The sequence below is a fragment of the Schistocerca gregaria genome, chromosome 4, assembly GCF_023897955.1.
Source record: "Schistocerca gregaria isolate iqSchGreg1 chromosome 4, iqSchGreg1.2, whole genome shotgun sequence".
Taxonomy (NCBI): Eukaryota; Metazoa; Arthropoda; class Insecta; order Orthoptera; family Acrididae; genus Schistocerca; species Schistocerca gregaria.
This window is the reverse complement of record NC_064923.1, coordinates 339,802,445-339,818,457: the sequence shown is the minus strand read 5'-3', so window position 1 is coordinate 339,818,457 and position 16,013 is coordinate 339,802,445. Positions and strand designations below refer to the sequence as shown.

General features: G+C 39.3%; 1 protein-coding gene across 3 annotated transcripts in view; it reads left to right on the top strand.

Moving 5' to 3' along the window:
- The first annotated feature begins 4,097 nt into the window (after positions 1-4,097).
- LOC126268083 (mothers against decapentaplegic homolog 4) overlaps positions 4,098-16,013 on the top strand; it is a 172,055-nt gene continuing 160,139 nt past the window's right edge. The window contains exons 1-3 of one of the 3 annotated variants that reach the window (XM_049973570.1): positions 4,098-4,373; positions 4,691-4,839; positions 6,958-7,062. In XM_049973570.1, the coding sequence (XP_049829527.1) occupies positions 4,319-4,373; positions 4,691-4,839; positions 6,958-7,062 (309 nt within the window). In that variant the 5' untranslated portion in view covers positions 4,098-4,318. Of the gene's footprint in view, positions 4,597-4,690; positions 4,840-6,957; positions 7,063-16,013 lie in introns of all 3 variants that reach the window. The other 2 variants (XM_049973572.1, XM_049973571.1) reach the window with 2 other exon arrangements.

The window sequence follows — 16,013 nt, the reverse complement described above, 5'->3', positions numbered from 1 at the left end:
CTATCCGAGCACAAATCGCAGCCTGATCCAAACTACTATATGTCATCAACTGTGTGTCAACAACATCTATTATATATATTCCTGAACAGGGGAGACATTTTACTTGAAAGTTGCTAGCCCGGTGTTGATGGTTAAATATGATATTGCAGTGCCTGTGTTATTCCAAATTACAATGCAAAGTTCTTTTGTACAGGCATGCATGTCTGAAGAAACTGATGCTGCAACCACTACATCTACTATGAAATACATAAAATGTGTTCACAGTTGTGGATAAGGACTACCATAAGCTGTATAATGCAATGACAACAATGAAAGTTTGTGGCAGACTGGACGATATATGTAAGCTTGGGTGCCCGTGAGTCTTGCTTGACTAGCCAAATGGAAAGACGACCACTCGTGATAAATGTGAAATCTGGATTCAAGATCCAGTCTGGCACAAACTTTCGTTGTTATTATTCCCTTACACAGCTGACAGTACCCAATATTTGCAAACTGCAAATATATTTCATGTCTTTCAAAATGACCTTAGTACTGCAGTGCCTGTTCCTTCAGACATGCAGGTATGTCTGAAGGAACTTTGCAGCGTAATTTGGAATAATACAGGCACTTCAATATCGTATTTATACGCCGACAGCGGGCAAGTGACTTTCAGGTAAAATATCTCTCCTGTACGGGAATATACATAATGGACATACGAGTATAGGTTGTTAATAAATTGTTGACGACATATAGAAGTTTGGGTCTGCCCGTGAGTTGTGCTCAGATAGCCAAATGATAAGGTGACTGCATGCGAAAAGGTGGAAATTCGCGTTCGAGTCACCGACCAGAACAAATCTTCATGACCCTCATTCCATTATACAGCTGTTGGCAGTCCATATTCGTTATTGCGAATTCATTTCGTGTTTATATGGAATATTGTCAAATGGGAGACTGGAGAACCAGTCAGTGAACAATGACATTGGTGTGACTGATAATTTACAAATTGCAGGTACTTTTAACAATCATCTTTTAAATATAGGAGCCAAAGCAGGATTAAATGGTTGAGTTGAAGTAGCAAGAGGATAAATTAAAAATATCATTCCACAAAACTTGAAGCAACTACAAAGAGCACAAACACCCTACACCGAAATTAATAGAATTATAAAAATACCAAAACAGTATCTCATTTGGTGCTGATAGATTTTCAGACGAAATTCTGAACCATTGCTCTAACTTAACTATCATTGTCCTCAGTGATAGACATAGCAACACTGGTACAGAGAATTTTTACAGGCAGATTAAAACATGTTAGTGTTAAAACGCTTGACAAGGAAGATGACATGAAAGACTTAAAAGATCATCTTCCAGACTTATTACTAACATCCTTTCTGAAGTATTTATATCAGTAATTTGCTCAAGAGTAGTCCCGAATTTAAGTAAAAACACTTTACTTGGCACATCACAGTTTGGATTCTAGATCTTGCTCGAACAACAATATTCAACCACCGAACATTACAAGCCTTACATAGTAAAATATCTTCAGTTGATATTTTTTGTGACCTTTCCAATGAGTTTGATTTGACAGGTCATTTTATACTACCAGAAAAACTCAACTTTTATGTAACTGATGCCTTTACACAAAACTAGTTTGAATCAAACTCAAGAAACAGAATGGAAACGGTTGTGCTGATTAATTGAAACAATGTTGAGAAGGTAGAAACTGTTAGTGACGGGAGAGAAATCACAAAGGGAGTCCTACAGGGTTCAATTTTCACTCCAATATTATTGTTTAGACATGTGAATGACCCAACACTTAACTTTCAGAAAGCAGAATTGGTACCCTTATTTTTTTAAGACTAAAGTGTATCTTACAAAAAAATTATCATTTGAAGAAAGTTCAGTATATTATTTATTATTGTACTACAAATAGTTGATAATATTAATGACTAATTAACAAACGTTAAGGAGGATTAAGAGACTGTGTATATGAAATGTAAAAAGAGACCTCTGTCAGAAAATACATCCTTTTATTTATAAAGGAAACAAATATTTTTTGAAGAAAACAGGCACTTGCTCCTATAAAGTATTATTCTTTTTAGCCTTCAGTGTACTAAGATGTAATGTCGCCGAAATCATACACTGTGCATTCTTATGAACTGCCAGTTATTGTAGTGAAACTCTTGATATCTCCATACTGATTTTTTAATGAATTTAAATTTTTCAGGCAAATGTAACAGGAAATTGCGCTTACATTGTATGAAATCAAAGTGACCAATTGCTCATTGCATCATGTTATTTAAGTATTCTATTTTCCACTAGTCGAACTAGCAGATCAGTTTTTATCAAGTGTGATCGAATATTCGTTGTCACTTTTTACACAGAAATCACAATAGTATTTTATGGTCAACAAGGCTTCAAACAGTGATGATGCTCGATAACCACAGACGAATATAGCATATAATGGCAGAAAGGTCTAAAACAACAATGATTTATTATTTCAAAGAATTCAATATATATTTCTTGATGTGTGATAAGTTGCTAACCACATTGTGCCATCACATTTGTAATCTGTCTTTCCTGACACAGACTCATTTCTCTCACGTTTATTGATCATTAAGAAAAGATATGTTACAAGTCGGTACTAGTGTTGTAATAAATCCAATTAGAGAGAAAGTCACATAAGAGACTGTTAATGATTTTTTTCCAAACAATTATTGTTTCTCTGAAAGTGGACTCTCCCTTACTTTCGAGAAACACACTATATTAAGGTCTCTAAAACAAATAGGGTCATACCAACAGCTAATGTAGCACATGAACATGAGTCAGTAAGTATGGTAAAATGTTCAAAATTTTTATATCCATATTTGATGAAAAAGGGAACTGGAAGCAGTGTAATAGTGAGTTACTCAAACGATTATGTGCAGTTACTTTTGTCCTTGATACAATCACCAGTCTTGGAAATCATTTTGAAATTTCTACTCAATAATGTCTTATGGGATAACGTTTTTGGGAAATTTATCAGTCAGAAAGTTAGTATTGATAGCACAAAATTGAGCAGTAAGAATAACATCTGGTGTTCGCCTATTCCTCTTCGAGGAGTCAGGCATTTGAAATGCACCACCACAGTACGTATTTTTGCTAATGAAATTTGTTATAAATAATCCAGTACAATTTGAGAAGAATAATGGTGCCCACACCTACAGCACGACTTCTCTTCTTCAATTCCCCTTTATGCCATGGATTAATTTCTATTCGAAACTTGGTAGCCCTGAAAAAAAAAACTAGTTTGTAAGTGTAGTTGAATGAATAATACTAAAACATAATGTGTAACTGTATAAATTTCCTGTAAACTAACTTGTTTCACATCAATTTGGAAGAAGAATCGTTCAAATGATCTCTAGACCACATAAGCAAGAAGACTTGCATATTTTTTACACTGGGTGTTCTTCCACAATATATATCAGACAACTGCAAGCAAATACTTATTTATCTATCACAGTAACTGAAGAGAAGTGACATCTACACTGTGTATAATATATATATATATATATATATATATATATATATATATATATATATATATATATATGTGTGTGTGTGTGTGTGTGTGTGTGTGTGTGTGTGTGTGTGTGTGTGTGTGTGTGCGTGTGTGTGTGTGTGTGTGTGTGTGTGTGTATGTGTGTTTGTAGTAAAGAAATTAAGAAATCCGTTATTAAGTTTACTTTGGTCTGTATTAAACTTTAACAGCTCTAGATCCTTAATCCTGATTTTTTTTCTACCGCGGATGGTATCTCATAATCTCACTTACATCGTTCGATATTGCGCTAAGGGAATTGACGTCGCGTTGATGTTCGGTCTAGCGTGATGGACTCTTCGCCATTTGACGGTGACGGCCCCTGACGTTGCGTTGTCGTCTAGTGTGAGTATGTCTTCGGTGGGACATTAAACTTACTTCTATGTAATATATTGCTAATATGCATTTATATATTGAGCATTTGGTGTTTCTTCTGCCACAGTTAGATAAACATGTAAATATGATGAAATCAATGAATTCAATTTTAGCTGCAATCGGAGACACCTTAGCGTCGGAATCCACAGATGAACTTCCATTAGTTTTGTGCTATCGACATCTGTGGTGCTAATCGGTAGTAGTGTTTTTGTTTCTAGAGCATGTCTGCAGCCAGTGTTTGTGGTTAGGTAATGTAGGAAGCTCAGTGAATTTGTTGTAAACATCTGTGGAGACATGTTTACATTCGTTGTCGTTCAGTGTGGACGTTAAACATTATGCAGAAACAGTATTGACTGTCATTAAAGGAGTGTTACACTACAAACTGCAAGAATGGTAGGCTTGTCTGGCGGCGGACACCTCTTCAGTCCTGCGGCAACAGCAGAAGGTTTGGATTTTCTGTGACCATCAGTTTAAGTGAAACGCGTAATTTCGAAGATATGGGTGATATGAGTCTTAGTGGAAACATGTAAAAACGTTGTGAATCCTGTTATTTAATTGTATGATACCCAGTAAACCTATATGACTGAATTAAGTATAAACGTAATTTTCAAGCTTAGTGGATTTTTTGTGACTGTCAACTCTACTGTATCAATAGGAAGAACTTAAGGGTAGGTAATGGACATCTGTAATAGGAAAGCAGGACGAAACCACGTTTCAGTCTTGTGATGTAAGACGGTGTGAATGTGTTAATATTGCTTACAGATCGAGACATGACTGCTATAACAACAAATGCACCAACATCAGCCGACGCCTGCTTGAGTATAGTGCATAGTTTAATGTGTCATCGCCAAGGAGGAGAATCGGAAGGTTTTGCAAAACGCGCTATTGAAAGTTTAGTGAAGAAATTGAAGGTTGGTACTTTTTAGACTTTAGTTAAGTACAGCAGTTCAGCCGTGTCTTGTGTTCTGATAAACTGATTACTTCGTGTATTTATGAACGTAATAGCCTATCTCAGCGACGATAACAGTTGCTCGCATTATGGACACCTGTAAATTCATTTCCCAGTTAGTGTCCACCAAAGTGTTTTAAGTAGTGACAGGCTGGTAGATTATAATTCACTCTCCACACAATTCACGTAGTTATCCATATTCACTATCAGTTACTTGTCGATAATCGTAGAGTGCTAAGTACAAAATTTATGTGACATAAACTTAACATTATGAATGATTTTGATCATTTTCCGAAACGTCATTAGTCAACACTCAGTGTTTTTACGCTGTCGCATTATTTCGTGGTACATTATAAATAGTATAGTTAAACTTCTTGTTATCAGTCGGCCTCTGAAAATTATATACTGGCTCTATGCTCGAGTATTAGACCTGTTATTCAGTTAGTATTTTTCTGCGATCTGATCAAATACTTATGCTTTAAATCAGATGAAAAAATACTTCCTAAGAACACATAACTAATAATGGATCAGTGTTAGAATATTTCCACAATTTGCCAATAGTAAATTCACTTATGTAGGTACAGTAATCTAATGATATAAGGCCTTAATGTTTTAAAGATCAGTAACACTAGATATCATTTCTCTTCTATTATATTGACATTACTTTACCAAACTGAAAAGAGAAAATGTGTCATAGATCTACCAAACTATGGTAATAGCATAGGAAGAGAAGGATACTGCTTGTAAAAACTGTAGAAGTTGTGCAGTATTTGTTTTGAGGCCTTGTAAATCCGAATAACAGTGTGGATACTATGGGTTCCTTGTATCCAACACAGAAATTAGTTTTGACAATATTGGTAGTGAATGACAACAGATCACACTTTGGTCCTTAAAGTCAGTAGGCCTACTTGATTTTAAAAGTGGAAGAGTCACTAGTGACATGTCAATGCATAAAAGAACAGAAAGCACTAGAGTAAAGACAAAAAGGATGTACAAACACTGAAGACATTCTCTGTGATCCACTCACCTAGTAGACATCACTTAGATTTGAGTGTGATCCATTTCCGTAGCACTGCTGCACCTACAGGTCCTCATCTTGAACGAAAGAGCTACTCACAGTGATGGCACTACACATACTTGAAGTGAATCATAAAGAGACAAGACATCAGCTGAACACTTTTTCAGAAAATAAAGGTAGATATTGAACATTGTCAAAATGTAACGTCTTTTCGATGATTACATTTATTTACAGACTGGAGAACGGTTTGTAGACTTACAGAAGGTTTCCATTGCAATTGAGATGACAAAGACATCGGTGCAGGTGAAATAACCTTTATTCAATTAAATATATTCTTTAATGTTAGTGAATGTTGATATAAAATTGAGCAAGGAATTTTGGAAACTTTTTCTCTGGATAATGGTATTACTGTAAATGAGAGTAAGTAACAAGATGGCCCAGTCTTTCAGACACTGGACTATCATTTGGCAGGAGTGAACTCAAGTGCTCATCCATCCATCCATATGGATTTAGGTTTCTCCACATTTCCCTTCAACACAAGATGAATGCATGAGTGATTCCTTTGAAAAGTACATATCCAATTTCCATCTCTAACCTTGTCTGTTTTGAACCTACAGTTCCATCAGAAATGACCTCTTATTCCTGTAATGTGTGCTGCATGAATATGTGGACCAATACTGGTACTTTTCTAGATGCTGTTTTTCTAAATGAAGTACAGACACACACACGTGTACTCTCCCATGGTTGCAGTAAAGCTGTTTGTGAGACATCTCGCTACTGATACAGAAATGGTTAACATATATTTTAAATGAGCCGTAAAGAGGGAAAATTATAGGCCCAGATGATTATAAACTGTAAAACAATTTCTTAAGGACTTCGATTATTGTAGGGAATCTTCTCGATTGCTTCACCACATCGTGATGATTTGGTCCCAAATTCTTACACATTTCCTAAATATGTCTTCAGTTAGTGGTGATAAAATTGTATCATAAACAGCCCAAGTTAGCATAAGAAAAACTAATTTATTGTTGCTGACTAAAACAACGAAATCCTTCTTTGCAGGAAAAGCGTGATGAACTGGACAGTTTAATAACAGCCATTACAACAAATGGGGCTCATCCAAGTAAATGTGTTACAATTCAGCGTACTCTGGATGGCAGACTGCAGGTGAGCATGACTTGAAGATAAATATTATCATCCCAGTACTTAGTAGACAAATCATGCTGTAACAGTCATTTAAACACTATAATCATATAACAAAGTGAATTTATGAAATCTGTAGATAAGCACTGATTACAGATAGATTAGGCATGACTGAACATACTGAGCAAAGTAATTTTAGTATTCAGTCTTTGATAGTGGCATTTATATACAAAAGGCCTTATAAATATGTACAACATATTCTGTCTATATTTGTATTCTTGTCTCTCTGACAGGCTAAAAGTCTAAAACAGGGACAGTGTCAGTCAGGGTGTGGATTATCTATGGTACATTGCTTGACAAGTACCTGTTTCAGGTAGCCATTGGAAAGACAGTTTTAGGGGACCAATGAAAGATGATAAAGAGGTGATGCATTTTAGTGCCACAATTGAAACTATTCAATGTTCTTCACTGGTTATGTTGGATTTGTTAGGTCACAGAAGGGTGTCATTGATTCCTGTCACCACAATATATGTAATTTTTTCTACCTCTTTGAAATGAAGGCGCTCTTGGGATTGTGCTGTAGTGTAACCTGAAGCCTGGGTTAGATTGGAAGGTGGTAATGTGATTGTAAATTGACAAAGCTGGAGATTTTGAGAAAAACAATCTGCTGCTGCTACAAATGTATGTCATGGAAAAAACTCAGCTAGTTGATAAATAGTCAGTTAAGAGATTTTTGGCTGTACGTCATTTGCCACAAAATTATTTTTGTTTGTAGGCCTATGGAAATATCTTGCAAACTTTTAGAATTATGATCACGGTTCTCCCAAATTCGTAGCATGCACTGTGATTATTTTGACTTCAGTATTTCATATAGTTGCTTCAGCTACTTATTATTCCATATATTTAATGGTGTGTTTCCAGCTGTTGTACCAAGTTATTTTTTCATTTCATGCACATTGTTTCAGTGACCGGCCCATCCTTCTTTTTCAGTTGCTGAGATTTTTTATCCCCACTGCCCAGACTTCAACCAAATTGTGAACTACCGTTGGTCCATTTATAGCAGAGTTAGACTCATGACGTCACCTATGCCCTTTGGTGTGACTCGTGGCGCCTGATATGCCCTTTGATGCTCTTTTGTTTTTCAGAGCCCCCACTGATATTCTGTGAAGCACAAATTCTCTTAGCATTTTCCCAGCACTGATGGGCAGCAAGTCCACCACTGTAGCTGAGTCGACACCATGCTGGCTTGTCAAGCTGGGTGGCCCTGGTTCGATTCCCAGGTGGGTTGGAGATTTTCTCCGCCCAGGGACTGGGTGTTTGTGTCATATTTCATCATCATCATTTCATCCTCATCGATGCACAAGTTGCTGAAGTGGCGTCACCTCAAAAGACTTGCACCAGATGATCAGGTCTACTCACTGGGAGGCCCTCCCCATACAATATTCCTCTTTCCATGGACAGCAAGACCTTAATGACCACACCAGCCATCATGTACACCAGGGCTGGGAATTTGTGGTTTGCAGAATAACAATGTGGGCTCCGAAAAGCCATGAAAGGACATAGTGGGTATCAGGATACAAATTCAGCTATAGTTAGTGACATGAGGCCAGTTATAATTCACAATCCAGGTAATAGCTACAAATAAAAGCAAAATTTGTATCACCTGAAGAAGACAGCTGGGTCAGTTGTCATAATTTTATGCATAAAATGGAAAAAACGATTTGTCAGAACACGTTAAAGCACGCTGTTAATAGATCACACCATTAAAACATCAGAGATCACATATTGTCTGTTTGATGCTTTATAATTCGGTACTTACATCCAGTTGTCGGCATATCCCCTTGCATTCTTGTCTCAACACATGCTTCCACAAAACATGTATTTCATGGCATAGCCCTGTTCTAGATTCTTGCCTCTGAGATGTTCAATCTGTGAAATGTAACACGAAGAATTTATGTTAAATAAATAACAGAACACTTTGCGTAGACCTAATAAGGAACTGGAGCTATTACTCACTCAAATAATGGCATAGACCTTTTTAAATTAGATATATGCCTCAAATTACAAAATTCTGTTTTAGAAGAACTGTGAAGTATAAACTGCAGCAAAAGATATGACAATAATGTCCATTTATATATATATATATATATATATATATATATATATATATATATATATATATATATATATATATATATAATGCTTCTCTGCTGAAGACCAAAGCAGAGCTTTAAATTTTTCATGCAAAATGTATTAATAGTTGCACGCGGGCATAATGCATCCTATCTTAAAGTCTGTACAGGCCTATGACATGGCTTGGCGCCATCATATCTTACTTACACTTCATAAGTGGGATCTTTGGGGCACACTCCCAATTTTTATCCGCCAGTTCCTGTTCCATTGGTTGTTCAGGGTTCGGGTTGGTACTGTTTTTAGTTCTCCACGGACCCAGGAGAATGGCATCCCATATTGAGTGCACTTCTTTTCCTCATTGCTATAACTGGACTTGGTGCCTCCATTGGTCCTTTGCTCTGTGTGTGAATGATTTCTGCATTTGGGTTAGTTCCTCTTTGATGGCCTCTCCAGAGCAGCAGCTCCAGGGCTCCATTCCTCTGCATGGACCCTCTCACATGGGTTTCAATTCTCTCCTTTAAAATCACGGGTGTCCACTCCTATTGCCATACTGCAGTCCACCCCGATGTGGATCTCTACCTCGATGCACAACAATTACCTGTGGTTCCACAGTTTCGTTTCCTGGGTCTTCATTTCGACAAGAAGCTCACTTGGCTGCCTCATATCAGACTTCTGAAGATAACACAATGTCACTTGCTTCCTTGCCCACACCCCTTGGGGTGCAAATCATTCTACTCTTCTCCGCCTTTATCGGTCTTTAGTGCTGTCTCACTTGGACTATAGTTGTCAAGTTTATGGTTCGGCTGCTCCTTCCACACTGCACCTCCTGGATCCGGTCCACCATCGTTGTATCTGTTTGGCCACTGGTGCCTTCCCTACCAGCCCTGTTGATAGTCTCCTGGTTGAAGCTGGGATCCCTCCCTTTCTGTTTGGTGGTCCCAGCTTCAGGTTTCGTATGAAATCACTGTCTGTTCCTCTCCCAACTCATCCTTATTATTCTATCCTGTTCCCAGACCAAGGACATCGCCCACCTGATGCCTGCCCTTGGGTGGGTTTACTGATTTTCAGCTTCCTTCTTTGTCCTGTCTCCCACGTTCCCTCCCCAACACCCCCCTCCCCCTCCTCACCCCTTGGTTAGTTCCTTGGCCCCGGATTCAGATGGATCTCTGCCAAGGTCCAAAAGATTCCGTTCCCCCGATGTTTTCTGCTGAATTTTATGAGAGTTTCTGGATACTATTGTTTTTTACACTCATGGCTCTAAATCTGCTGATCTTGTGGGATATGCCTTCACATCCTGTGTTGGGATGGAAAATCCCAGCTGCATATAGGGTGTTTACTGCTGACTTGATGGAAATTTCCCATGCCCTTACCTTTATTGAACAGTCCCAACTCTGCCGCATTTTGTTATGTATGGACTCAATGAGTGGCCTTCGGGCTATGGACCAGTGTTTTTCTTGCCATCCATGACTATCTCGCTGATCTTCACCATGCTGCTTGTTCTGTTGACTTCCTTTGGGTCCCTGACCATGTGGGTATCCCAGGTAATGAGCTTGCTGATCGTTCGGCTAGGGGAGCAGTCACTTAACCCCCGTCCGCTTCCCTGTAACCCCTCCTGCGACGGATTTACGGCTTCATATCAAATCCCATGGTGCCCGTGGTCTAGGGGTAGCGTCTTTGATTCATAATCAAAACGTCTTCGGTCCCGGGTTTGATCCCCGCCACTGCATAAATTTTGATAAATAATCAGCATTGGTGGCCGAAGACTTCCGGCATAAGAAGTCAGCTTCATTCTGCCAACGGCCTTGTCAAAGAGGGTGGAGGAGCGGATAGAGGTTCAGGGCACTCTCTTGTCCTAGGGGTGGGAAATTGCCCCTAAAGGCGGAAGAATCAGCAGTGATCAACGACATGAGGATGCAGAAGGCGATGGAAACTACTACATTAAAGACACGTAACATGTATCCACAGGACATGTGGCCTGTAGCTGAAGAAGTGTCATGATGATCTCTCCATTGGCAAAAGATTCCGGAATAGTTCCCCATTCGGATATCCGGGAGGGGACTGCCAAGGGGGAGGTTACCATGAGAAAAAGATTGAATAATCAACGAAAGGATAATGTTCTACGAGTTGGGGCATGGAATGTCAGAAGCTTGAACGTGGTAGGGAAACTAGAATATCTGAAAAGGGAAATGCAAAGGCTCAATCTAGATATAGTAGGGGTCAGTGAAGTGAAGTGGAAGGAAGACAAGGATTTCTGGTCAGATGAGTATCGGGTAATATCAACAGCAGCAGAAAATGGTATAACAGGTGCAGGGTTCATTATGAATAGGAAGGTAGGGCAGAGGGTGTGTTACTGTGAACAGTTCAGTGACCGGGTTGTTCTAGTCAGAATCGACAGCAGACCAACACCGACAACGATAGTTCAGGTATACATGCCGATGTCGCAAGCTGAAGATGAACAGATAGGGAAAGTGTATGAGGATATTGAAAGGGTAATGCAGTATGTCAAGGGGATCGAAAATCTAATAGTCATGGGCGACTGGAATGCAGTTGTAGGGGAAGGAATAGAAGAAAAGGTTACAGGAGAATATGGGCTTGGGACAAGGAATGAAAGAGGAGAAAGACTAATTGAGTTCTGTAACAAGTTTCAGCTAGTAATAGTGAATACCCTGTTCAAGAATCACAAGAGGAGGAGGTATACTTGGAAGAGGCTGGGAGATACGGGAAGATTTCAATTAGATTACATCATGGTCAGACAGAGATTCCGAAATCAGATACTGGATTGCAAGGTGTACCCAGGAGCAGATATACACTCAGATCACAATATAGTAGTGATGAAGAGTAGGCTGAAGTTCAAGACATTAGTCAGGAAGAATCAATACGCTAAGAAGTGGGATATGCAAGTTCTAAGGAATGACGAGATACGTTTGAAGTTCTCTAACGCTATAGATACAGCAATAAGGAATAGCGCAGTAGGCAACACAGTTGAAGAGGAATGGACGTCTCTAAAAAGGGCCATCACAGAAGTTGGGAAGGAAAACATAGGTACAAAGAAGGTAGCTGCGAAGAAACCATGGGTAACAGAAGAAATAGTTCAGTTGATTGATGAAAGGAGGAAGTACAGACATGTTCTGGGAAAATCAGGAATACAGAAATACAAGTCGCTGAGGAATGAAATAAATAGGAAGTGCAGGGAAGCTAAGACGAAATGGCTGCAGGAAAAATGTGAAGACATCGAAAAAGATATCATTGTCGGAAGGACAGACTCAGCATACAGCAAAGTCAAAACAACCTTTGGTGACATTAAAAGCAACGGTGGTAACATTAAGAGTGCAACGGGAATTCCACTGTTAAATGCAGAGGAGAGAGCAGATAGGTGGAAAGAATACATTGAAAGCCTCTATGAGGGTGAAGATTTGTCTGATGTGATAGAAGAAGAAACAGGAGTCGATTTAGAAGAGATAGGGGATCCAGTATTAGAATCAGAATTTAAAAGAGCTTTGGAGGACGTACGGTCAAATAAGGCAGAAGGGACAGATAACATTCCATCAGAATTTCTAAAATCATTAGGGGAAGTGGCAACAAAACGACTATTCACGTTGGTGTGTAGAGTATATGAGTCTGGCGACATACCATCTGACTTTCGGAAAAGTATTATCCACACAATTCCGAAGACGGCAAGAGCTGACAAGTGCGAGAATTATCCCACAATCAGCTTAACAGCTCATGCATCGAAGCTGCTTACAAGAATAATATACAGAAGAATGGAAAAGAAAATTGAGAATGTGCTACGTGACGATCAGTTTGGCTTTAGGAAAAGTAAAGGCATGAGAGAGGCAATTCTGACGTTACGGCTAATAATGGGAGCAAGGCTAAAGAAAAATCAAGACACATTCATAGGATTTGTCGACCTGGAAAAAGCGTTCGACAATATAAAATGGTGCAAGCTGTTCGAGATTCTGAAAAAAGTGGGGGTAAGCTATAGGGAGAGACGGGTCATGTACAATATGTACAACAACCAAGAGCGAATAATAAGAGCGGACGATCAAGAACGAAGTGCTCGTATTAAGAAGGGAGTAAGACAAGGCTGTAGCCTTTCGCCCCTACTCTTCAATCTGTACATTGAGGAAGCAATGATGGAAATAAAAGAAAGGTTCAGGAGTGGAATTAAAATACAAGGTGAAAGGATATCAATGATACGATTCGCTGATGACATTGCTATCCTGAGTGAAAGTGAAGAAGAATTAAATGATCTGCTGAATGGAATGAACAGTCTAATGAGTACACAGTATGGTTTGAGAGTAAATGGGAGAAAGACGAAGGTAATGAGAAGTAGTAGAAATGAGAACAGCGAGAAACTTAACATCAGGATTGATGGTCACGAAGTCAATGAAGTTAAGGAATTATGCTACCTAGGCAGTAAAATAATCAATGACGGACGGAGCAAGGAGGACATCAAAAGCAGACTCACTATGGCAAAAAAGGCATTTCTGGCCAAGAGAAGTCTACTAATATCAAATACCGGCCTTAATTTGAGGAAGAAATTTCTGAGGATGTACGTCTGGAGTACATCATTGTGTGGTAGTGACACATGGACTGTGGGAAAACCAGAACAGAAGAGAATGGTGCTATAGACGAATGTTGAAAATTAGGTGGACTGGTAAGGTAAGGAATGAGGAGGTTCTACGCAGAATCGGAGAGGAAAGGAATATGTGGAAAACACTGATAAGGAGAAGGGACAGGATGATAGGACATCTGCTAAGACATGAGGGAATGACTTCCATGGTACTAGAGGAAGCTGTAGAGGGCAAAAACTAGAGGAAGACAGAGATTGGAATACGTCAAGCAAATAATTAAGGACGTAGTTTGCAAGTGCTATTCTGAGATGAAGAGGTTAGCACAGGAAAGGAATTCGTGGCGGGCCGCATCAAACCAGTCAGTAGACTGATGACCAAAAAAATCAAATCCCACTTCGCACAATCATGGGCCAATTCTTGGGAGGCTACCTCCCTGTCTAATAAACTTTGTGCGATTAAGGTGACACTTGTCCCATGGCATTCTTCCTTCCGCCTCTCCCGAAAGGAGTTGACCACCCTGTGTTATCTCTGCATCAGCCATACCTCACTGACCGTGGTTTTCTTTTGCGTAATGAGCCACCCCCTCTTTGTGGTTGTGGGGCCTTCCAGTCAGTAGCCCACATTTTGGTGAAATGCCCCCTCCTTTTGGCTCTGCGTGCTAAGTACAGGCTTCCCCGCACATTACCTTTAATATTGGCAGACGATTCCCGGATGGTGGAACTGGTTCTCAGTTTCCTCCATGAAAGTGGTTTTTATTTTCACTTTTAAGGTTTTTAATCTCCCTCTGGAGTAGGGACAGGGCGGTGAGGGTTGGGGTGTCTCCCACTGTAAGCTGTGTTTGGAGATTCCTGACTCCCCTCCCTGGCCACCTCTTTTATCTCCCTTTTGCTCTGTTTTTATCGCTTTTTAGATTTGGTTAGTCTCCTTTTACAATACGCACTTTTACATTCTAGTGGTTGAATGCTTTTAAGTAGCATGTGGTCTTGCCTGTACTGCGTTGGGGTGGGATATTTCCTGCCTCTAGCATACCCTTGGGGTTGCCCACTTGCTGACTTCATTCCTTTTATTTTCACCAGTGACAACACGACTGCAGTTTTACGTCCTCCCCCCTCCCCTTTCCTGTTATGACTCTTGTGAGATGTAAATCCGTCCGAATAGACCACCTTTAATACAAGGGACTGATTACCTTGCTGTTTGGTCCCTTCAACCCCAATCAACCAACCAACCAGTTCAATATGCAAGTCGGTGTGCTGGTTGGGATGCTGGTAATACTTTGGAACTCATATTCTGCTGACTTCATTTGACTTTTTTACAACCACCATCCGCAATGCTTGATGGTCCCTGTCTGTCAGTGCATAAGGGCTGTCTGGCCATTGTTTAGCTGCAGTTGTTCCTTCACATTTTCACTTCACAATCACATCACTAACAGTTGACTTTGGCTCCGGTGGGTGAGTCGAGATGTCCGTGATAGACTTATTACTCAGGTGATATCCAGTAATTGATAATTTATTAATTTTAAGTCTCACAGCTCTCTGACAAAACCTCTCAGTTGTTACTACTTCTTTACTGACAACACAATACTCCCCACATCCTTTTATACTGGCAGGTCCACGTCCCGTGACATCTAGGGTCAGTTCCACGTTACATAGAGGTGTCCAGATAATTTTCATCAGATTTTGTAAGTAAAACTTCAGTCCATAGTACCAAACAAATAGTATTTCAGAACAGAGCTGCACCTTTTTGTTAATTGAAATTTAATAGTAGAAGCAGATTAACATTATTATTTAATCATTAATTGCTGCAGAAGATGGTGTGTTAATAATATAGCGTGTTCTCGGGATATTCATATTCCACTTCACTGAAATAATTTTTCCATATGAGTTTTTAGTTCTCGTTTTCCTCGTATTCAGTTTCAGGAGTTAGATTTGTTATAAATTTGTGTGCTGTATCCTGCAAATCGTAAAAATTTTGTTTATTCCAGTGATGGAAGTGAGGCTGAGAGGGATCTTGGGATCTGAGGAACCTGCCTTTCTTTTTTAACTTCCTCCACTCTGTCCTCTCTTCTCCCCACAAACCAAGCTGTTAATTCCAAAAACAAGGTAGTGTATGTACATTTACACTAAGATGACGATAGTCGTGGGGTAGTGGTATCTACAGAAACACATGGTGGTAGTATTGTGTAAACAAGTTATAAAAGCTTAGTGGATCGGCAGAGCTGTCATTTATACTCCAGTGGTTCATGTGAAAAGATTTAACAGACTTTGAACG